The sequence below is a fragment of the Canis lupus genome, chromosome 5 (genome assembly GCF_048164855.1).
Source record: "Canis lupus baileyi chromosome 5, mCanLup2.hap1, whole genome shotgun sequence".
NCBI lineage: Eukaryota > Metazoa > Chordata > Mammalia > Carnivora > Canidae > Canis > Canis lupus.
Genome location: NC_132842.1, coordinates 52,923,130 through 52,948,392, shown reverse-complemented (window position 1 = coordinate 52,948,392; position 25,263 = coordinate 52,923,130). Strand labels below are relative to the sequence as shown.

The 25,263-nt window shown below is 43.5% G+C and overlaps 1 protein-coding gene across 1 annotated transcript in view; it reads right to left on the bottom strand.

Annotated features, from left to right (window-relative positions):
• MAST4 (microtubule associated serine/threonine kinase family member 4) overlaps positions 1-25,263 on the bottom strand; it is a 538,667-nt gene that overhangs the window by 364,984 nt on the left and 148,420 nt on the right. Inside the window, exon 3 of the mRNA XM_072828443.1 lies at positions 5,342-5,466. Within this exon, the coding sequence (XP_072684544.1) occupies positions 5,342-5,466 (125 nt within the window). The remainder of the gene's footprint in view (positions 1-5,341; positions 5,467-25,263) is intronic.

Genomic DNA, 25,263 nt, shown 5'->3' with positions numbered 1-25,263 from the left:
TCCTTCTAATAATACCACCTCCACTGAGCCTGACAATCTCAAGGAAACATTGTTCTGATAAACATCAGGTACATCAACACTGGCATTTCCTAGGTGACAGGCACTGGGCAAAGGACTGCCCATGAGTTGGCTCATGTGATCCTCACAATAACCTTACGAGGTTGCTACAACCACTACCCTTCTTCACAGATGAATAAACCAAGGTTTACACAGCTAGTAAGCGCTAGAGAGTGGAGCCGATCTCTTGAACACTTTGCTCTCCCCCTCATTCCCTCTGTCCATCTTAACCACTATAGTTTACCTCCTGAATATAGTTTCCATAGTGAATTGCTCTCTGGCTTGAAGATTAGCTTCTTCATTAGGCTAAACCCTAAAACATTAACCACAGATTAAAAATAAGAAAGCAAAAATAAACAAGAGTCTATTGTAGGGTCCTAAAAATGTATAGAAAGGAAGTAATATTCGCTTACGCCGCGTCAAGTCTTCACTGGGCACCTACTACGTGTCAGCACTATTCCAGGCCCTGGGAAAACAGAAAAACTCTCTCTACTGTCATGAATTTTTCATTAGAGTAGTTAATAGATAAGCTAATGAACTAAATTGTGTGGTATCCTGAAAGGGGATAAAACTATGGAGAAAATGTATGGCATGCAATGTGGGGAGCAGTTTCAAACTAGATGGTAAAGGAACACCTCAACAAGAAAAAATGTGAGAGGCGTCCAGGTGGCTCAGTCAGTTAAGCATCTGCCTTTGACTCGGGTCATGATGCTAGGGTCCTGGGATTGAGCCCCACATCCCTGCTCAGCAGGGACCCCGCATCTCCCTCTTCCCCTGCCACTCCCCACCCACTCATGTTCTCTCACACTAGCTTTGTGCACTCTCTCTCCCTCCAATCAATCAATCTTAAAAAAAAGGGGGGGGGGAAGAAAGGTGACATGGGGAGGTTCTGACCCACCAAGCAGATGAAGCTCACAATTCAAATCAAAGAGAAAATTGGAGAAAAACACTGTAAACTAGCTTTCACTGTTTTTCTGCCATCCATCCATTACTCCCAAGTACAAAAGTGAGGATTTCAAATGATGGCCACACATACTATTTTTAAACTTTAATCATCAAGCCTTACCGCCTTATTTTCCTACAGAAAAATAAGTTACCACTGGTCCTGCTTTTTGTCTCTTGAAATTTCCATCTTTCTTGCCAGAAAGCAGCATCTGTATAAATCCCCCTGCTTCTGACAAGTCTGACTTCTTTGACAAACTACCCCTGTGTGTGGGGAGGGACAGAAAGATGGAAGCAGCAAATGGAGAAATGAGTTTTCCCCTCTTCAGATTAATGTATATGAAGTATACATCTGACACTTCATCAGCACTCCCGGCTGGTGTCCCAGCAGGCGGACACTGGCTGAGCACGGATTCTGCTAGCTACCAGGCTACTTAGGATGAATTGGCAACATGCCATTTATCTGAAATGCCCAACGTGTCTGGGAGAGGGAGCACGACTACATTTAGCATTGCCATGGAAAACTAGATACTTCAGGCGAGGAATTAATCTCCTCCTTGAGAAGGTGGTTAGCATTACCCTCCAGTTTGCCTATGGCATTTACATCACCATGGGTTATGCATTTACTAAGATTCAGACCTACCAAACCACGAGGCCTTCATTTCTATCTTACTAACCTAAGAACAGCTCTGAGGCTGGGAGCCTGTACTTCTCTGAAGTGTCTGCTGGTGGGTTGAACAGGAAACGCGCTTTTATCAAGTGTGATGCTGTCATTGGGACACTCCGATGCTTCCTGTTTTTCCTATTTTTCCACATTTGAGGACACATAACACTTCAACTGGCTTGTTCCATGAGCCAACAAACGTTTAAATCAACGTGACTACATCCTGACGGCTTATGAGCATAGTAACCGAATTTCCTTGAATGTGGACAGTCATCCTCTCTCTTCACTACGTTGTCAGTGTATTTTTTGAGCGGCCGATGTGGAACTATGTGGGATTTGGCCCATTACACGGACTTCATGGCTAATCACCAACATAAGATGCACATAGAGCAAGAACAAAGAGTTTTAGATGGATCGTCTTACAGCACCCAGAACCACACCATCACTCTCGCCTTGCAGCTAGAGTAATCCGTCACGCTGCAGGAATAATTTTTCGTTCCATGAACCATATTTATTGAATGCCTCCTACACGCAAGGAGTTGTGCCAGGAGCAGTGAGGAGCACCAAGTCGGAGCAGACAGGAACTCTGCCCTCAAGGAGCTTGCAGTCTAGCAGGTAAAACTAAGGGGCACCATAACAAACACAGGAGGAGAGGTGACTTACAGCTCTAGGCCAGGGGCAATGGGGTTGAGAACAGTGGCCTGGAGACAGGGTCAGAATGAAGCCCGTTCTGTTGTTTAGTGAACCATGTGACACATCCCTTGTTTAGAAGGAAATGTAGAAAGTTCTAATAAGTGGAAATTTCCACCTCTCAACCATCCTTCTCTATCATTAGAGAGATAATGAATTGTCATCCACAAGATAATTTAGATGTAATCCAATCCAAGACATAGGAAACAGATTCCTGGTGTGCAAAGGGTACCACAAGTAGAAAAAGGCATTAGCCCACACTGAGTGACAGTAAAAAACATCGATATGGCCCAGAAAGCTGGGCCAAGAGCAGAACAAGGAGGAAATCAAGATGGTGCTCTGCCTGGAGGCTCCCCTCCGGCTGCTGCTGCTCTGACCAGGAGAGAACGGGAGGGAAAGGGGCAGGGGGAGAAGACTCGGTCAAAGAGGCTGCAAATAGTTTCCCTTACCCCACCAACAGGAAGTAATGAAGCCTCTGAAGGAAAGATAAGACGAGGGTTACATTTTAAACCTTCACTGTCAAGTGAATGGCTAACCACGCTCTGGCTTCTGTACCCAACCATGCCCAAAATACATCATTAACAGAAGCATCAATACTGCTAACATTCGAGACCTGTTATGTGCCAGGTACTATTTTAAGTTTGCTGCCTATGGGATCCTAGCACTTTCCCCAGCTTTGCGCTCAAGCCAACAGTATAAAAACTCACAGGACTGAAGAGCTAATGATTTCATGACTCTTCGGTAAGAATTTCATTTCAGATGTACTTGGAGGAGTAGTTTTTGTGTTTTCTATTAATAATTCTTATCTTTTTATCTTATTCCCAAGTATCTTAGGTCACCTGATATGTGTTTTACAAATGAATGAATCAATTTCCATTTCTGAGTATGGGACCACCTGTATTACATAAGATACAGTATTACTACCTGAGTAATACTGAGTAATTACTAAGAGTAATATTGCATTGACCCAGAAAAAGCACTTTGTTTAAAAAAAAAAATGATTAATTGTGAGGCACTTCTCTCTTTCCTTAAAAAGTAAATGCTTTCAATAAAATAAGCTTTTAATGAAATTCCCCAAGAAGAAAAATTAACACTAACCTTGGGGATAGGATGATGGCAGATGCGAACTACCATCATATTAACTGTACCTTTAAATATAAGTCCTAAAATTTTCATGAGAGAAAAAAGATGAATTTAGGTTTAAAGACTATAGTCAATTTTGAAGTCATAAAATATTCTGAGAGAAACTTTTTTAGGGATAATTATTCACTACATTCACAATCTTTATTATTCTAGAAGTAGAATCAGGGAATTCCAAAGTTGGTTTCCAGAGGCTGCTTAAATACCTCTTTTCATCTAACAGGTGCAGCTGAATTGATAAAATATGACAAACTAAGTGATTTTCCCAAGTTTATACAGCTACCTAATGGCAAAAGTAAGACTAGAGTCTCGACCTAAGTCAAATCTCTCTGCATTGAATGAGTCTCAAACATCCGACTTAATTTATTACTAATGCATAAAAGTATAAGGCACCATAATGCACTGATAAATTATTTGCATCACCATCAGTAAAAGATATTTAAAAATCTGTTACCAAATCATACAACCTTACCACCAATACAAAAGTAACTTATAGAGAACTCTAGTCTGTGCCAAAGATTGAAGGAGAGAAGTTAAAAGACCCAAGAGAAAACACAATTCTAGGAAGCATTATGGGTAAAAATAAAGATCAACACTGGAAAAAAGTGAAAAAGGAAAGCAGGACTCCAAGCTGTGAACAAATACACAAATATGGATGCCAACTGACAGACAACTGGTCAACGTGGCTCGAGTCCTGGTGTTAGAATAATGACCAGTTTCAAGTTACACAAAAAAGAAGCATCCAGGCAAGAATCTCCAGTGGATGAGAAATCTGGGGGATATTTTTGATGACAAGAAATATGTTCACATGGCCTGAAATTTATCTCCCCACAGAATGCTTACTGATTATAGGATTAAAAAAAGTCTTACTACAATGGAGAAATCAACACCATGATTGGGGGGCGGGAGGAAGGGGGAATTAACAACACGACGAGGGGTGGGTGGACACGATGGGCCTACAGAAGGCAAGCCCTGAGAGGACACATCACCATCCAATCCCTATTCTGGCCTGGAACCAACAGGAAATATCAGACACATCAGGCATGGATAATAGGAGAAACATTCCATCTTTACAAACTAGGAGAGGAAGGATAGTCTTCAGATATGTCTATGTCATAAAAGGTAAAAGAAGGCTGTAGAAAAATTTGAGATTAACAGAGACTAAATAGAGAGGACAATTAAATGCAATATATAACCCCAGACTCAATCCTACACTGGAGGAAAAATGCCACACAGGATACGATGGACCCAATTGATAAAAATGAAATACAGACTGGAGAATAGATAAAAGGCTTGTAGTAGCCACAAATGTACCAACGTCTATAACCATGATAACAAACAGCCAGGACATACACAGTGTACTCTTAAATAGTTCAAGCCGTTATCTGAGTGTGTGCACATATATACGAATACACACATTTGCTTATATCTACATCAGCATATATCCACAGAGAGAGAGAAAAAGCAAATCCGGCAAGAAATTAATAGCTGGATCAAGGTGAGGATCAACCGTGTTCTACTTATTTTTCATATTCTTCCAACTTTTTGGCAAGTCTGAAATTATTTGCAAACAATTTAAGGAAAAAGGAAGCTCAGACTTTCATCTCTTTTGCGGGAAGAGAGGAGACAGTCAAGTCAACCCACACTCTACAGGCCAGGCTGGGGCCGTGGAGAGGGGGCTTGGAAACGCTCAGCACACTCCAGGCAAAAAGCTTCACACTGCATAATAATGTTAAACATGGGTTAAGTTCAAATCCAGGTAAACTCAGGAAGCTTAAACCAGTCCCCAGGGCGGTAGGGAGATAAGAGCACGGGGATGCCCCGCGCACGAAAGCAGAGGACACTCACCAGGCTGGCGGTGAGCGAGGGCGCCGACTGGCCCAGGGCCTGGCTGCGCATCCGCACGAGGTTGGACGTCTCCGCCGAAGCTGGCCAGGCCTGCCCTGCCGCCGGGTTTGGAAGGAGGTACCGGCCTGTCATGGGGGAAAGAGAAGACAGTGTTAAGTGGCGAGCAGCACATCAGCACGTCGGTGACAACAGCAAGTCCCTTCTTTTGTCCTCCTCCCCGCATTCATGTATTAATCGCAACCAGAGGCATAGTGCTCTAATCAGGTCAAGGGATCCGGCCCCAAGTTCTGCCCTGACTGCCCATGTGAACCCAAGTTCCATGTTTTCAGCTCCAGCGCCTGCAGCTTTCAGCCAGGGTGGAATGAAGTATCTTGTTACCACTGCCTACTGCACAGGGACTCGCTGGAGACACATCTCAGTACGCAGAGCATGCTCAGCATCACTGAAGCAGATGTGCACTTACGGAGGGACTCTTTCAGTATCTGACATGGAAAATGATCGCAAAGTCAGCTACCCAAGGGTCAGCAAAGTAGAGATTGTGACCAGCAAGAGGAAGACCTGGAATTCTGTCTAGGTGGAATGGGGCTGGTGCCTCCTTCTCAAAACTTCTCTCTCCAAAGAACTGGTGGCCACCCAGCCATGTCCGCAGGACCCACAGGGTATACCCATCCGCATCATCAGGACATCAGTGTCAGACTAGGCTCAATGAGCAACTCACATCAACCCTGAGCTGTAATATATGTTATGGCTTTAATAGTCAAACAGGTGAACCAATTTGCATGCCACTATTTCCTCGGCACAAGGACTGAACTAGTTACCAACACAGGAAATAAGGCTCCTTGACATCAAGGAGTTAGGATGGACATGAATATTCACCCAGTAATGAAGCTCAGCGGACGTAGTAACCATGTTTGATGTCTATGTACATCACACTGATACCGGCACAATGAGTGGCCATAGTAGGTGCTCATTAAATATCCAATGACTGATTAAATAACAAATGGGCTCTTCTTTCCCAGCAAAACACACATAGGCCCAGAGAAAAGATGGCAGGCAACTCAGAGAACCTCATGCAAGGCTGGGAGTGGGTAGGTGGGGATCCAGCCACATACCTCTCAGAAACAGGAGGGACTGTAGCACATGTGGCTAGAGCCCTGCTGCAGAGGCAACATCTGGATTTCCCCCAGCAGATCTGTTCCTTATAAAAGAGCTTCAGTCTCTTGCCTCAGGCAACAAGTATATCCTGCCGGTTAATAACTGTTGGGCTATATTAACTGATTTACTAACAGGGTGCATGATAACTACTAGCACTATCCAAGTACAGGAGTGAGCTGCAGCTCCTGCCATCGTCCGTGTGAAGAGGCCTAATGCTTTAATCCAAGTGCTTTGAGAAATTTCTATTTTAATTGCAAAGGAAACAATTACTTATTCTGCCAAAATTGCTCTTTTGCCATATTATGTAGTGAAAGCACAGACTATAGGGAAAATGAGATCTGCTTTTGTGATCTTCATCTTGCCTCGGTGACAATGGGAAAGGAAGTTCGCCAGCCTCTCCCAGCCTTGGCTTTTTTGTCTCTAAAATGGGGAGAATGGGCCTGTGTGAATGGTTGAAAGGATTAAAGAATTTTCTAAGTAAAGCACTCAGTAAATGTTAGCTACTTAGCCATAACAGTAGTAAAAATGTTAAGTATCTTTTTCACTTGAGTTTGGTTCCTCTTGGCTCATAAGTAGGAAATGTCCACATATAAAGGAAAAATGTCACCTATAATCACATCAGAGGAAACCACTGTCAACATTTCAGCGATTCTATACCAGGCTTTCCTTCCATAACCTATATTTTCTTACAAAAATGGGATCATACTGAGTTTTGTCACCTGCTGCCCCCAACCCCACATAAGAGATTATGACTTTTTCCAAACAAACAAATATAGTAAATACCAATTAAGTGAAGCATAAGCTCTGTCACTAAAAATTCAAGTATAATTACCCTCTGATTCTGGTCACCACCTCAAAAACGTTCAGGTCGATTTTTATGCAGGAAAGGTCACAGAATTGAAGTCAAATATTTTTATTTTTTTCCTTGCCTTATTTTAAAATATCAACTAAAAGATGAACTAAGAGGAGCTTTGCGCAATCTGCCTCCTTTTAGATCTATAAAAGCAGGACATCTATAAAGATAGACAAGAAAACCATAGACTGCATTTAAGAAAACTAAGATCAGTATTACATGAAGAAATGATTTAACATAGAAATAAAGTCTTTAAAGGACATCATTTGTTAAGAACATACCAACCTCCAGTGATCAGAATCCATAGATTTTTTTCTTCTGATCCCTTCTATTTCTTTTTCTGTATTTTATGTTTTATATTTTCTTTATTCATATTTCAGAAAGAAACCAGATAGAAGGCATCGAAGCTATGTGATGCCAAGGTTAGCATGGTGGAGAAAATCTACTCTGGCCTCACCACTGTTGTGCTCCTGATGCGTCATTTAATTTTTTTGAAAATATTTTATTTATTTATTTATTTGAGAGTGAGCGAGAGAGCATGAGTTGGGGGGGGGGGCGGGGAACAGACTCCCCACTGAGCTGGGAGCCCCATGTGGGGCTCAATTCCAGGACCCTGGGATCATGACCTGAGCTGAAGGCAGAAACTCAACCAGCTGAGCTATGCAGGTGCCCCCAGATGCTTCCTTTGAAAGAAAAGTTTAAAGTTTAGAAACAAAAACAGTTTCTAAGTTTAGAAACAAAAACAGTTGAAGAATTTAATGTAGCAATGGAAAAACTCAGATGGCAAACATTTCAGTTGGCCAAATAATTTTATGTATCAGTCTTTTTTCTTTTAGTAGAAATTAATTATTAGACTGTCTCCCTATAACCTCCCTGAGGTTAACAAGTATTTCTTTCTTTATCCCCAGGACCAGCCATAGTGCCTGGCACTTAGTAAGTGCCCAATAAATGTTTATTGCCTGAAATGCAGTGAAACTACACTATTTGATCAATACTTGATCAAGTGTGAATAGAATAAAACTAAACAGATAATTTTCTTAAACTTCATTTGTAGCATAGCATAAATAGCTAAAAATCCACTAAGGCCTTACTATATCCCAGGCAATTCCAATATCTTAACAACCCTATGGTGTGCTAGGTGATACTATATACGGGGAGGCAGGGTGGAGAGGGAGAAGGAAAATGGCTTTTATAAAAAGATGGGAAATGGTAGCAGAAGGGATTAAATGAGATAATGCACTTAACGCACTCAACCTGGGACAAGGGAAACAGTCAATACACCATCACTTTTCACATTATCAGGAGAACTTTTTCATTCCATCAATATCAACCTCACCACCCTAGCAACAAAATAGGGCAATGTGTTCTTGGAGTGCAAAGGAAATAAAGAAAAAGTATTTAATAATAAAGACTAAATAAAGACTAGTATTTCTTTGTGAAAAGAATAAATAGCAAATTCAGAATTAGAGTTATCTCTGGCAGAGAAAATGGAGAATAGGTCCAGGGAAGAAAATGCTGTAATATTATTTTAAGAATCGTTTGCAGGTAATAATGGGGGTCTATGAGTTGAACTTAAAAGTTTAAAGAATTAAGTTGTCAGTTGTGGTTTTAATAAATTTAATATTAAAACATATGAATAATGTGGCAAATACTAAGTTTAGCTAAGGCTGGCTGGCAGATATATGGGTTGTAGTAAATTATTCTCTATTAATTTCTTTTTTTAAAGCTTTTATTTATGAGAGACACACAGAGAGAAAGGCAGAGACACAGGCAGAGGGAGAAGCAGGCTCCCTGCGGGGAACCTGATGTGGGACTTGATCCCGGGACCCTGGGGTCACGACCCGAGCCAACAGCAGATGCTCAACCACTGAGCCACCGAGATGCCTCTTAATAGCGATTTAAATTTTATTTAAAAGTTTTAACTAATTCTAGTTAAGTTGAATTTCATTAAGGTTAACTTTATTTTTGTTACCCAGGTTTCCCTAGGAGTGTATTTTTAAAACAGAAAAAAGTCCTGGGATCAAGTCCCACATCAGGCTCCCCAAGGGGAGCCGGCTTTTCCCTCTGCCTAAGTCTCAGCCTGTCTTTCTGTGTCTCTCTCATGAATAAATAAATAAAATCTTAAAAAAAAAATAAAGAAGAAGAAGAAAGTCATGGCAGTGGATGCTGGGAAAGACTGCATTCTGTTCTCCCACGGGCACATAAGGAAACAGGGACGGTTCCTGAATAAATCCTCAGTGTAGGGAATTCATATGCTAGGATCCTGCTCAGGGAATCCAGACCCACTTTGGAGGGGATGTTGGACTCAGAACAAGCACTGGGAAAGGGCACAAGCAAACAGAACCACCACCACCCCCCGCCACACACACACACACACACACACACACACACACACACACACACTCCAAAGCACACTCTCAACCCTTCAGTGTCATCAGATCTCCCAGGGCACTGGAAAGCAAGCAGAGACCACTGCAAACAGGACCCCTGTGCGTCCTCTCCTCCAAAGCCACTCTGCCTCCCACTGCCCCGGACATTTTATGTGCTACTGTACCATGTGGAAGTCTCACCTTAGTGTACCAGGCCGGATATGTGTCTTATCAAAGGAAAACAAAGAGCGACACTCGAGTGGTAAGGACAGATTTTAATCAGGAGTAACTACTGTAACAGGGGAAAAAAAAAAAAAAGAGTTCAGTGTGAACTGAACTCACCTTCAATTTGTCCACAGTAACGAGTGTTTTAATGAGAGAAGGAGGGAGTAGGGCAGGGAGCCAGTGGAGGCTCAGTCGAGTCAGGGAAGTGAAAAATTATACAGGGTTATGCAGTGTAACTGCGATGAGGCCAGCCCTGTCTGCCAGCTGGCAGTCACCAAATTCAGATCCTACCCTCCCACAGAGCCTGGGACACAGGGTCCCTATTTACTCGCCCAAACAAAAATTTCTGACAGCACCGAGTTCTCTCAGGCAGGCCCTTTAAGAGGACTGGGGTCATGCTAAGAAGGTTGCCCTGAGCTGTGAGAACCTATGCCAGTGTTTGTTTGTGTCTTTACAGGCCAAGTCCGAGGCCTGGTTGAGAAGGAGGGCTCAGAGGAACCCGGCTAGAGTTTGGTCAAGGAGAGACTCTCCGTCAGCCTTCGATTCTTTTATTATGTCAACAGAACCTAACCCAAAGGAGGCATTTTGAGGTTCAATCATTGACCCGTTTTGGAATTCAGTTTGAACTAAGCTTTTCAATTTACTCCATATATTTACCCCATATGCTCTTCGAACCCAACAGGACATGAAACCATGAAAGCTGCCAGTAATGTTACGGTAGACTCTACAGCCTACTTCCTGAGCACCAACTCTGACCTCCAAATGATTCCATCACTTTTTCGTGAGCTTCTCCAAGTCTCAGTTTCCCCAGCTGTGAAACAGGGGTAAACTTAGGGGGTGTTCTGAATACCCCAAAAGAAAAAACATCATACAGTGGACCTTCAGTAATATCAGCTTAAAAAAGTAAGAAACACAAAAAAGCGACCCAGGACACAATATATCCTAAGGTGAGCAAAAAATAAACTTTTGGGAAGCCACTGGAAAAATAATTCAATTAGGAAATACACACATATACAATGAAATATTTATCATCCTGTCACCGGTTAGATTTTAGACGTCATTATTTCTGCATGAGTCTTATCCTTAGGAATCACATGAATGTTATAAATTGAATGGTCTGTTAGCACAACACATGGGAGGTTTTTATTCCTGCCTAGATCCCCATTAGTGTTAATAGGGAAAAAGAGGACAACAGATGGATTTAGGGCAGTCATTAGAAGGTACTAACATTGTGCCATACTTGATAGTGACTACATCGAACTTTATATAAATTCGCTTTCTGATGACTACCAAGAGCCTCTAAAAAGTGTGTTGCTGTTGTATTCATGCATCATTTGCTGCCTACAATTTAAGAAAATTAGCATCTGTCAACTGCATTATTCAGCTGCACAGGGTGGAAATTAATGGATAATACCATTCCTAATTTCTTGGAGGAGAGGTGAGCTTGCCTACCAATCTGGCTGCTTTATTTTAATACCAAATTGAGTTTGTTGTTACAACTGGAACTGTGATCGGCTCTGTGCTCTTTGGAAACACATTTATAAAATTCTGATATGTTTATTATAGCATTTATTACATATATTCTCCTGACATAACTAGAAATGTAGAGGCGATAAACAGAGGTCCATATTAAAGCAGAAATCGGTTGGCCAGATTGAAAAACTTGTCAAGCTTCAAACACACAGGTAGAAGTTACTTGAATGGGCTTTTCATATTGGTTATTGTTATTGTTTTGGTCATGGGGCCTCTACTTAACAGAGGGGAAGATACGCGGCCTTTTAAGACTGTATTTTAAAATATGTAGAGTACTGAGCCTAGACCCAGATCGCGCCTTGGTTCTATGTAGGCTACATATGGTCTCTTCACTGGAGTGTGTGTTTCCCTTTGTTTCCATCCAGAATCCCAAGAAACAAGACGACCTCCATAAATGCACGCTTTCAAAAATGAAATACATGCTTTCAAAGCCCCCCAAAGTATGAAGTATCCCTCTGAAGTAGGAAAATACCAGGTCAGCAATAATTTTAACAGCATGGCTCTATAAAGAATTAAATATAGCCTCTGGAGAACTACTTTATCATCAGGGAATAATGGTACCTGACTAGATTTAAAAGCTTCCAGTAAAAAAGTTCCTTATCACCTGAAGTGCAACGTAGATTCTGCAGTCAGTCGGCAATCTTACATGTGGGGGGTCATTTCTCTCGGATTTACAAACAAGCCATCAAAGGGAAAACAAGACCTGGTAACTACTAACAAAGTAGTCTTTAGATACGGCTTCTGGGGCTCAGTTATACCTAAAAACTCTGAAAAAGTTTGTTTCTCCCTCTAAGGCACCAGCCAGGGACACAAGGATGCTGAGGGAGTGGCTGTGTTACTGTCATGGGGTTTGGCCAGGTGGGGGAACCACAGGAGGGAGGGAAGGAGGATAGGCCTGGCAACCCAGCAGAAAGGGGCCACCCATTCAGCTCCCTCATCCTTTTTGTCTCTACATTTCGGCTCTCTGCCCGCTGCCAACCTGAGCACCTGCTGAAGCTCTCCACACAGCTCCCTGAACATTCACATCCACCACTCAAGTGGGACACGCCACTGTTTGACCCTCCCCACTTGCCACTAAAACCTCCCTTGCTCGCTTGCACCTCTGGGCATATGCAGAAAAGAACTAAAAGCAGGGACCTGAATGGATATGCGTACACCAAGTGCACAGTATCATTCACGGGAGCAGATGACAGATGAGCAGATGAACACAATGTTGTATAGACACTCAACGGAGTACCACTCGGCCTTCAAAAGGAAGGAAATTCTGACACATGCTCCAACGTGGATGAACCCTGAAGACATGCTCAAGAAAAGAAGTCAGACACAAAAGGGAAAATACTGTATGACTCCTCTGATGAGAGGCTCCTGGAATGGAATTTCTGTCTCAATTTCACTGAGACAGCAAGTAGAACCGTGGATCCTGGGGGATCCTGCTGTACACTGGGTACAGAGTTTTAGTTCGGGAAGATGACAAAGTTCTGGAGGTGGATGGCAGTGATATTTGCACAACAAACGGTTACAATGGTTAATTCTGTTATGTCTATCTACACACACACACACACACACACACACACACACACACACACAATAAACCACGTTCATCTGCTTGGCTAAAACTCCTGCACCTTCCCGAGAAAAAACAAGGTCTGTTTTTATTGTCTAGGAGGCACCCACATTAAACTACGTCAGCACCTGCTCTTGCAAATTCCACTCAACTAACTTAAGCCCTTCCAATCACGTATGAGTCAGAGGAACTGAGTCTTCCCCAGAGCACCCCTAAGTTTAGAAATGGAGAAAGGCTGAAGGCCAGGACAAGTCACTGGCTGAAGCCGGGGAGAATGCATGAGTCAGCAGCCACTGTCCTCAAGTACACTCCATCATCCCCAAGATGCTCTCCTCCTCTGCTTCACTGCTCACTCCCAAACACTGGTTCCCTCATCATAGCGACTGTCACACTCGAAGCAATTAGAGCCTCCCTTTATTCATCTTCAGCTGCTACTACAACACAGAGACATGGTTCCTTCCATCTTCCCTCTCACATGGGTGACTGACTTCCAATTTCTTGTCCCCGCTGTAAAAGAATAACTATACCTAGACAGCATCGGCAACACTGCTAAATCACTCTTCTTAATGGCACAAATAAATATAATTTGAGAAACCAACAGGCTTGTGACCAGAGAGCGAAGTTCACCGACTCCTATACTGAGAGCTGCTATTCTCGTCTTAAAAGAAAGTAAAGTATGTACTTACTCACACAAGCTAAGTCCAAAGCTCCGCCTTGACCTTAAGGCCTTAAAGACATCACTGCCTCCCATTGGGGGAATCTCCAATTACTAGGAAACTGAACGCTGAATGGAGAGAGTGCACATGCCTTCCGAGAGGGTGGCAGGCAAAGCATGTAACGCCACTGGGACACCAAGGCCTGAACCCAACTAAAAGTACCATGCAGCCGTCACTAAACCTCGGTTCTGCTCCAAGACTCAAACCCAATGGAGACGCCCAACCTCACTGCGTGGAATAGTCTCGCCAGCATCCTATATCACAAAGGATGGCAAGGCAACAATACTAACCACGAGGGCCTGGTGAGAAAGGTAAGAGGACACTTCAGAAGGAAGCTTGCAGCAACCAAAGCAGATAGCAGATGATGCGAGTGGACCAAGTCCAGACTGGGTACACGACACATGTTTTGGGACATCACGAAAGGCCAGTTGCACACTGTGAGCGTGCTATGGACTGGAGAAAACTAACAGAATGCTCACATCTACAATACAAAAGTGACACCCTTTGGACAAACCATCTCTAGCTGCCGCTGCCATTATCAACCACAGCTGAAGTTTTAAATCAAAAGCCATCTTAGTTGTGGGCAATATGGTAACATGACTCAAAGGTACTCTCTTTACCCTCGATCACAGATGGCCACCATGTTACTCCTAGCATTTTATGGTGAAAGGGGGAAAAAAGCCAATATGCCATGTATTTGCATGTGGAACAATCTGAATCCATACTCAGAAATATGTTTGGTCTTTTTACCCATCTTTTGTACCTATCCATTTACCTTAAATTGCTCTTTAAGAAGAAGTAGGTCTTCTCATCCACCAATATTACCACTCTCAAACTCTAATAAGGGAAGCTATTGGGATCAAATGAACGAGTACATGAAACAGAGCTTGGTACACTGCAATGTTCCTATTATCATAAGCGCTCACACCACCCAGCAAGTTCTCCCATTCTGCAATGAGACCCAGTCCCTGCCAGCAAATCCTTGCTGCACCTACATCACCAAGAGGTCTCCATGCAGAGGATGATTATCTGGATTTAAAATTCTTATGAAAAATACATAATGGTTTTGCCCTAAGCGCTAGCTGTACAGACCAAAGGCTAATGGGCCAACCTACAAGTGATTTTTAAACAAGTATTAAACAGAGCCTACCCTAATTAGAACATGGTCACAAGAATCCAACAGCGAGGGGTGCCGCGTGGAACGGCTGTCTGCATGAGGGCACCCAGGAGCTGGGTGGTGGCCGTGTCTAGGCAACGCTGGGCATAGGTCAGAGTTAACATCTGCAATCTGGCCTCCCTCCATCCACGTATTGAAATATAATTCAGCAGAATGAATTGCTAGACATGCCTAAACCCCCTGGGAAATGACAGATATTGATGAATGCTGTTGGGAAGATATATGGAAGGAAACGGCAAATAAATAGAACCATTTTTTCTCAGAGTCAGTTTGCGGATATGTGGAGCAGCTGTTAAACTACTTGTCAAGCTCCCGGTTCTCCCTTCCTTTTGCTCCTTCCTCTTTCCCATCTGCCTCCACACCTTTCGAAAACCCCCGAGAGGACCAGAATCTTGCACGCTTCAAAATGCCAACCAAATGAGTAGGAGTCATCCCCTCTTTTCCCATCACATTCCGACTTCCCAACCCAGCTTGTCCAATTCCTTCCGAAATAGCTTTCCATCTAAACTGCCTTCTCCGGATCCTGGAAACATGTTCAATGTTTAAACTCATGAAACTGTTGAATTCAAATCCAAAATTCACAGCCTATTACTGTGTAGTAGCTGCGTGGCCTTGTTCAGAGTTCTTATTCTCTTATACCCCAGTTCCCAACACATGTTCTATAAAATGGAAGTGACTGAGCAAGCCTTACTGTGGTTGTGAGGACTAAAGATTGTGAACAGAGAGCCTCTCGGGCCATCTGGCAAAGAGAAGTCCTGGGATAAACAATGGCTTATCCCCTCTTCTTTCCAATGCAGAACACCTTTTCCTGCCAAAGGCATGCCTCCTTGGCATCGTTCTCAGACTGGATCGAATTCTCTCCAGCACAGGGCACTTCAGGGATAAGTGGTTCTCATTCCTTCATCAAGAGAACTCAGGATCATAGAGTGAGAAACCAGTCGGACACAGGTTTGTATCCTAGTTTCCCCATTTATTAGCTAGAGAACCCTGGATACATTACTTGTCCTCTCTGAGCTCTATTTTCGTATCTCTAGTGATGATGACAATAAGTAACACACGTCAAGTGCCCAGCACAGTGTGGAACACATAGTTTATGTTCAGTTGTGGTTTAAGTCCCCCTCCAGGATATTTTACCCATCTTGGCATCATGGGCATTGAATCCATACCCCAAGCCCTACCAGCCTTCCCTTTCCCCATCATACCACCTGTTCCTATGTGGCTCTGTGTGCAGAGCATCCAATTTATCATTTTATACAATATGCTCTCTCCAGTGTCAATTCTGTCTCCTGGGACTGTACCTCATATGTGTTTGCAGCCATTCGTCACATCTGGCACACAGAACGTACCAAACTTTTACGTGATCACAAACTTAAACGTCTGTGCATAGTAACTCTCCATTGTACCTTTCATTTCTATTTCTACCAAGGGTTCATATTCTTCCATTACTCTGTGGTTCCACATTGCCTAGAAAAATATTCGAACTTGGTTCAATTGTTTGTTCTGTAACCACAGCAGCAAAGACTCAGTAGCCTTAACGTGTCACTTTTCTTGGTTTTGACTTTCCCTTCTAAAAAGCATCTCCAAAAAATAAGTAAAAAAAAAAAAAAAAAAAAAGCATCTCCAAAGAAGTCCGACACCTCCACAAAATACTGCATCTTTTCAAAGTAAGCTGATTAGCCTCAAAACAGTAGATGACAATTTGCACTCAGCATCTTGCTTTTGGAGAAATTATGACCCCTATTCAATTACATTCTTTTGCACCCTAAGATGCTTTGATTGACACACCAGAATGTCACTGGCAGCCCTGAGATGCTAAACATTTCTGACAACTGCCCTACATCTAAACGCTTATGACAGAGGCCAAGGACGAGCTAGCCGTCAGGAGCTTTACAAGAGAAACAAAAAGAACAAAGGCAGCCACGAGGGGATAAAACAAACTCCCTATCACAATCCGAGCATAAATTCCCAGACGAGTCCAAATTTCCCAACAAGTTCTGTTTACCCAAGGAACCTTTCATATACACACTCTAGTTCACCTAACGATGTCCCTTCACATATCATTTATTTGGAACAGATTCTAGTTCCAAGCTGACATTTATTCCAAATGGATTTCAAACTCTTCCTCCTCAATGACAACATCTATGCTTCCTGAAGAATCTAGTATTTTTTGTCTTCTGAGATGTTTGTTGATACTGGCTAATGAGTAAGGAAAAAAATCCACAACACCACTGTGAATTCAAAAAAATACCACAGGAGATCTCCTCCAGTGATTCCTAACGGTAGTTTGTTCAAGACCCCATTTCTGGGGAAAGAGACCTCCACCAGGGAGTGTACAGCTTGCTCTCCTTCCTCTCTGAGTAGGAAAGTTCACATCCCTCTCACCTGGCTTAAAAGCAATGGAATCTAAGAAAGGATGTTTATCTAAACTGCAACCCGACACCCGGAATTAAGCTCCCACAAATCACCAAGTGCTTTCCAAAACCTAACACAACACTGCCCTTGTTCTTAAGAAGAGAAAAAGGAAAGCCACGATTATTATCCCGATTGCCTCAGCCCTGCTTAGAAATTAATGAGAAGTGATAGGGCTGGAAGTCAGCCTCCCATTTCTGGTCTACTCCTTAGTCAGTGAGTTCTTCTGAAAGCTTAGAGGATAGAAAGCGGCCTTGAATGACAGGATCACTTCTTCATGTTTTAAAGTAATGGTATCAGTAGACAAGCCAACATTCCTTTGTAGAGAATTTCAACCATGATTATGGAGAAATCAGTGTGCTCATTGCTGGGGGGGTGTGTGGGGCACACAGCCATGTGGTTATTCCAGTCACACACACCCTCCAAATAGCCATCTGGTCAAGACTTACAGTCTGATCATTTTCTTCTAGCAATTTCATTCAATGCATTTGACCTCCCATTACTGGAATCCAGGGAGAGGACCATGGCTGTTGAAAGCATGGAAATAGAGCACATGCATACAGACTTGCCTACATCAAAGAAGCTATCACACACCTGGTCTGCTTGGAGTTGTCCACCAAGATGGCCCCATCTCTGAGGGGACTCAGCAGCCAGAAGGTCAAAGAAAACATATGAAAGGATATTGTAGGAATGCCTGGGTGGCTCTCAGCGCGTGATCCTAGAGTTCCAGGATCGAGTCTTGATCAAGCTCCCTGCATGGAGCCTGCTTCTCCCTCTGTCTGTGTCTCTGCCTCTTTCTCTCTGTCTCTCTCATGAATAAATAAGTAAATATATTTTTTTTAAAAAAGGATATCATACTAACATCTATATGTAGGGCTTCTGACCTCTTGCCTCCCTTACCATGCATGGCCCTGTGAGACAGCATGTCTGAGAAGGCCTAGATACAAAACCATTCCAGTCTTTACCGAAAGACTTTGCAAATAAAAATATAAGATGCATAAATACATTTGGATTCAGATGAATCTGAATACACATGGCCCCATATTTTATACTGGACCAAAGTACACTAAAAATATCATTAGTGGTTTGTCTGGTATTATTCACTGAGCGTCATGCGTTTTGTCTGACAACCCTATTTACTGAGCACTTAATATGGGCAACGGCAGGAAACGTTGCTTTGCGAATGCGAGGCAGAGTTCCTGGAGGAATTTACAAACTAGTAAAAGGGATGATAGGTCTACAAATAAGAGAAAATTAAAAGTGATCCATCCTGTAAGAAGAGAGCAGTGGGGAGGAGGAAAGACAAGGCTGTTGAAGAATCAGCAAGTGATGTGAAGAGGCGTTTGGGATGGAATCGGAATGTAGAGTAAAGGATCGTGAGTTTCACGTCCCTGTTTTGTACACCTAAGTAGATGTCTCAGTGCTATTTGGTTTTTAAACGATTTTATTTATTTGAGAGGGAGAGAAGGAGCACAATTGGGGGGGGGGAGGGCAGAGGGAGAGAGAGCAGCAGACTTCCTGCTGAGCAGGGAACCCTGATATGGAGCCCAATCCTGGGATCCTGACATCAAGGCCCAAGCCAAAACCACACACTTAATCAAATGAGCCACCCAGGCTCCCCTCACTGCTGTGAAGTTTGTACATGTATCTTTTTCCCCCCAATTTTCTTTTTATTATTTATATACCACTGCAGCCAAAACCTCGTGTAATGGAGCACAGCCAAACAACAAAACGTTTTTGCACTAACATTCCTGACAACCAAGGCAGGCACGGTGGGTGACCTAACTCTCACCACTTAACCAGCAAGAGAATTCAAATTTTTCAGACTAATTTAATCTTGTCTTGCCTTGTTCTGAGCCCAGAGAAATTTGCTTCAGATTTTTTTTTAACAAGGGCATAGACATATTTAATTATTCCTGTCCTCTACAGGCATATCCTACATCACGGGACACCAGACATCTTCAGTGTATATCCTTTGTAAAAGTTTCACCCCCAGCAGTGAACAAGTTAGCAATGGGTTAAAAGCAAAGAAGTGACTCAGCCTGCAGCTCTCCCCTCTGGCCCTGATGTGATGCAGGGCACCTGACACAGGACTGTCAAAGAACCGAGAAAGGATCCGGCTGGGCAGACCCAAGAAAATAAATGTAGCCCTGACAATATGCGTTGATTAAGTACTTGAATGACAATGGAACATGACAATGACAAATGCAGGCTACCACCACGGGAGTCATTAATATATCAGAAACACTAATTTTTATAAATCTTTAAACTTCCCGGCTGGTGGCATTTGCATTTCTTTGCCTACTCCTTCTACTGCGGAGTTGACATCAAGTCAGCTTCATTTTCAGTTTCCAGCCAGGAAGTTAAAGAAAAAGAAAAAAACGGTCTACATTCTTGATCTCTGATTAGCCACTGAAAATGAGTTTTAAACAAGAGATGGATGGCCTGGGGTACTGGGTTTCAGAGGCCGATGACAGGACATCACTGGAATGGTCCTCTGGAGGAGACAGCGGGCTTCCGTGCCCAACAATGGAGAAAGTATTTTTGTGAGAAGGGAGGAAAATGCAGGGAAACCAATCTCTGCAAAGATTTTTTCCCCCCTCTCTCTTCTTGGTAGCTAAAATTACTTACTACTCAAGCTTGAAGGGACTTGGAGACCGTCTGCTCCAATCCACTCATTTTACAGATGATTAAGTCATGAGCCAGAAACCAAGACACGCCTTACTTAGATCTGTACCTCTGACTGGCATCTGGGCCTCTGATCCCCATTTCACGATTCCCATCACACCCTGAAACAGCGGTGTGTAACACGTCAAGATGCTAACTCCACCCGGCCAAGTCACTAGCTTTCTATCTCGAAATCCCATTCAGTGTAATCCGTGTGTTCCATTCTCTTCCTGACACACGTCTCCCCTAATCGCTACTGCACCACACCCGACTACCATGCCTGTGTTATCTAGAGGATTCCAGCACATGAGCAATTAGCACCTCGCATGCACCTCTATGCAAGTGTGCTACAGTTTCATTGTATGTGTTAAGAAAATGTCACCAGAAGAGCCAGTTGCCCATATCCAACTGCATGTTGGATCCATGTGTGCTCCAGTGTGGCCTTCCCCAACTTTATCTCCCCCTCCCTAATAATTCCAGGGAGTGCTCGGTGTGGGATTTAATAAGTAACATGGATTTTCTATCATTTAAATTTGTATTTCATGTTCTTAACTACAACATAGTTGGGGCACCTGGGTGGCTCAGCAGTGGAGCATCTGCCTTCGGCTCAGGGCATGATCCCGAGGTCCAGGATCGAGTCCTACATCGGGCCCCTTGCAGGGAGCCTGCCTCTCTCTGTATCTCTCATGAATAAATAAATAAAACCTTTTAAAAACACCAAAAACCAAAAAAACTATAACTTAGTTAATTCAACTTTTATGGCTTTCTCACAGACAGTGAAGCGTCACAGGGATAAAACCATGTCATCTTTTATAGATGATACATACAAGGAACTGAGAAGATAAGCTGGGAATCTGCACACTTTTCAGAACCTGAAAGCGTTCCCGGAAAGGGTAGCCCGGGTGGCTCAGCGGTTTAGCACGCCTTCAGCCCGGGGCCTGATCCTGGGGACCTGGGATCGAGTCCCATGTCAGGCTCCCTGCATGGAGCCTGCTTCTCCCTCTGCCTGTGTCTCTGCCTCTCTCTCTCTCTCTTTAAAAAAAAGAAAAAAAAAAAAAAGGGCAGGAAAACCATGTCCAGCCATGCAGGCCTCAGTCTACCCTACTGGAACAAAACAAAATTTTGGGGATGTACACAAATATAAAATCAGTGGAGAGAAAACAAAAAAGAATGTAACTGTGCCCTTTCGAGCAATCAACCCCTTGCCAACAGTGACTCCCCAAATTCCACCTGAAATCAACTTTTAATTCTAATTTTTTTTTTAATTTTTATTTATTTATGATAGTCACAGAGAGAGAGAGAGAGAGGCAGAGACACAGGCAGAGGGAGAAGCAGGCTCCATGCACCGGGAGCCTGATGTGGGATTCGATCCTGGGTCTCCAGGATCGCGCCCTGGGCCAAAGGCAGGCGCCAAACCGCTGCGCCACCCAGGGATCCCTCAACTTTTAATTCTAAAGAGAATTTTAAGAACAAACTGCTAGAAATTTTGATATGTGGATTCAATAAATTTGTTTTTCTCCCAGGAATAATCAGAACCCGTTATTTATAGAACCCCATGAGAACACCAGAAATATGGGGGAGATACCAAGAGCGTAAGAGAGAGACTAAAGGGGGAAGGGAGGATCCATAGCGCTTTGTGGATCCCAGCGTTCACATTGCTTTCATTGGTTTCCATTACGTTTCCTCACTAGCCTGACACAGAGAGCCTCCTTATAATAATGTTTAGACACATATGACTTTTAAACTCACACCTGCAAAAACTTGTCTAGACCACTGGGACGCTCTTCCTTGGTGTACTTTAAAGAATTTCAGGTACGACATTTGATTTGCCACATCCACACCATATCCAGTTGAAGATCCAGAAGGCAAATTTATTTTGCAGGTGAGGATGGTTCAGTTCTCAGCATTCGGCTGATTTTCCTACTTGAGAAATCTTGAAATTCTAGGTCAACAATGACTTAAGTCCCAAGATACTTTCTGCTCTTCAGAAGGTACCTCAAAAAGCTTAAGGGAGGCAGCTGGGGTGACTCAGTGGTTTAGCACCACCTTCAGCTCAGGGTGTGATCCTGGAGACCCGGGATCGAGTCCCACGTCGGGCTCCCTGCGTGGAGCCTGCTTCTCTCTCTGCCTGTGTCTCTGCCTCCCTCCCTCTGTGTGTGTGTGTGTCTCATGAATAAATAAATAAAATCTTAAAAAAAAAAACTTAAGGGAAACTGAGTCTTCCATCAACCTCTTAATTAACAATCAAAACTAAATTTCAAGTCCTTCGAACTCTATCTGGTACAAAGTTGTCCAACGGCTTTCTGATGAGCCAGCTTTGCTGACCTAGCACGGCTTCCAGCACTCTCTGGAGCTCTCGCCACTTCAAAGCAAACGGTCTAGTCTCTCATCTGACTCTCGATATAAGAAAGACACGTTTGATTCTTCAAGTCCTCATTTGGATCATCTCTTAATTAATTCTCCCAGCATGCTTGATATCATCACTTCTGGGAAGGCTTCCATGGTACAAAAGACCTGAAAGAGGTATTGGAGTTTCCAGCAGGTCTCTGCAGCCTGGCTCTGAACAAGGTGGCCACATGGCAGTTCCCAAGCAGCAGGTGACCAGGGGCCTGGAAATCACCTTACGATCACCTATTTAGGGGGAGCAACGAGTCCCTGGTAGGCCATCTGCATGGGAGATGAGCCACAGCAAAAGGCTCCCTGACACAGAGCCACTGGGAGGCAGCATCTGCCACAGGAACCAGCTAACAGCTGCAGCCCCCATTAAGAAGTCTCTGGAGATTCTCCTACTCTGACAAGGAGAAATCGTACAATGAAAATACACAAGAGTCCTCTTATAATTAGAACACCTAGATATCAACAAAATATCCAGATACCAACTGACATAGGAGTGGCGAAGACAGTGGTTTTAATTTTTTTTTTTTTTTAATTCATGATAGACATAGAGAGAGAGAGGCAGAGACACAGGAGGAGGGAGAAGCAGGCTTCATGCCGGGAGCCCGATGTGGGACTCGATCCCGGGGCTCCAGGATCGCACCCTGGGCCAAAGGCAGGCGCTAAACCGCTGAGCCACCCAGGGATCCCAAGACAGTGGTTTTAAAGGCTACTGCAAAGCAGGCAGTCTCACCAGGAAGAAGAGGCTAATGGATCTGTCTCTTGATTGCTTAGCAACCCACGAGAATGGGTGGACATTGTCCAGTTTTATAACTATTGTTGATGAACTACACACTTCCACAAGTTCTAACGTAAAACATTAAACCAACTGATTCCAGTAATACGCCCTCAGCCTGCAGATTTTTTAAAAAATATTGACAAACAGCAAAACGAACAGAAATAGGAGGTGTTAAAGCCAGTACAACCTTAAGTCAGAATTATCTGTGGATCTGGGTTTTTTTTCTCTGTTGGCCAGGAACCAAGAACCCAAACTGAGAGCATCACGAGAGAGCACCGTTTACAACCACTGTAAATGCCTTTGCTCTTTAAGAGTTTCAAATTTTGCCAGATTTCAAAATATTAACATTTCACTCGTCCTTCAGGGCCTGGTTAAGTCCAACTCAGCCCACCCAGTGCTCAGTCCCCAACACCACCACACACCCAGGTCCCCACTTCCAATCCTCCTTTCAAGCTCTCATGGGCTTGGTCTCCACCACTAAGAAATTTCACTACAGGGCACCAAAACTCATTCTTACACAGCTTGGCTCCACTCTCCCACCACTGTCTTAAATGACCCTCAACCAGACTTCTCTGGTATGTTCTGCGGAAGTACTATTCCCAGTACACACATTTCCCTGGTATCTTCACCTTTCCCTCAAACAGATAAGACAGCCTTCACTTCTGATTCATGATCTCAGTTCTTAAAGGGGTTGTTGATGCTTCCAAGAAACCCTACTACATCTATAGCTCCCTTCCTGTTCTCCAAGACCATGTGACTTCCTTCTCTACTCGACGCCCATATAATCCTGACTGCTCCCCAGGGGTCTCATAAGGCGCTGAGAAAAGTGAAGCCACCAAATCTATTAACCTACCTACTTTTTATTAAGCGCATTTGTTGAAAGCAGCAATATGGAAAGGGAACATTTAAAAATGAAACTTCTAAAAAATAAAAAAATTTAAAAAAATGAAACTTCTTACTCTCGAGATACATGTAGATTCCCATGTAGTAGGAAGAAACAATACACGGGACCCCAGTCTTCCTCAATGGCAACACCCTGTGAGCCTCCAGTAGACCATAACCAACAGTATGAAGACACCAACACAGTCAAGATACGGAGCATGTCCATCACCGGAGGACCCCTTATGTCACTCATTTATAGTCATACTAACTGCCCCCCAAACCCCCCTCCTGCTGCCCTGGCCAACACTCGCCGGTTCTCCACTTCTACAACTGTGTCATTTCAAGAATGGCATAGACAAATGGAATTAAACAGCATGCCTTTTTTCACGTGGTGTAATTCCCTGGAGACTCACCCAGGCTGTCATCCCCATCACCAGTTCATTTCTTTTTACGGTTGAACAGTATCCCATGATCCAGATGTACCTAGACTACCTGTTTTTGTATCCTTTTGCTCCTCCTTTCTCCTATTTCTAGGAAGGAGGCACCCCTTCTCCTATAAAAAGTCCAACCTTCTTACACGTGCTGCAGATACATTGCCAGGTTTCTCCCAAAGCACTATCATCTCTTTCTTCAATAGCATCCCGACACCTGACAAACACGCTCACATGGACCCATGCTAAGATATCTCCTTCTGACCCATCATACCTTTCGAGTTCCCACCCATGTCTCTAGTCTCCCTCACAGCACCGCTCCTCGAAAGAGCTGCCTACACTCAACTACCAACCAATTAGCTACCTCTCATCCCTTAGCTGCCATTTGCTTTTAACCCAACTCCATACTAACTTCTTTCCCCCACCTCACTATCTCCCCAACATAACCAGTGACCATACTGTTGACTCCATAGACAGTTTCTCATCATCATCTTCCTCTCTGAGATGGAGCCCATCCTTTCCTGCCCCAAATACAATTGTCTCCCTTTCTGTGATTCCACAGTCCTATCTGACATGCCCAGCTAGCAAGTCTTAGAGGTATTTCAAACTTAACATACTGAAAACTGAGTTTATCCCATTTTCTTTATTGAAACCAACTTCTCTCTCAGGCTTCTACAACTTACCAAGCATCATGTTGCCACTGCCCCTGGTATAGTTGCATACAGAGGCAATGGACCAGCAAGGACCATTCTGATGCACCCCCACCCCC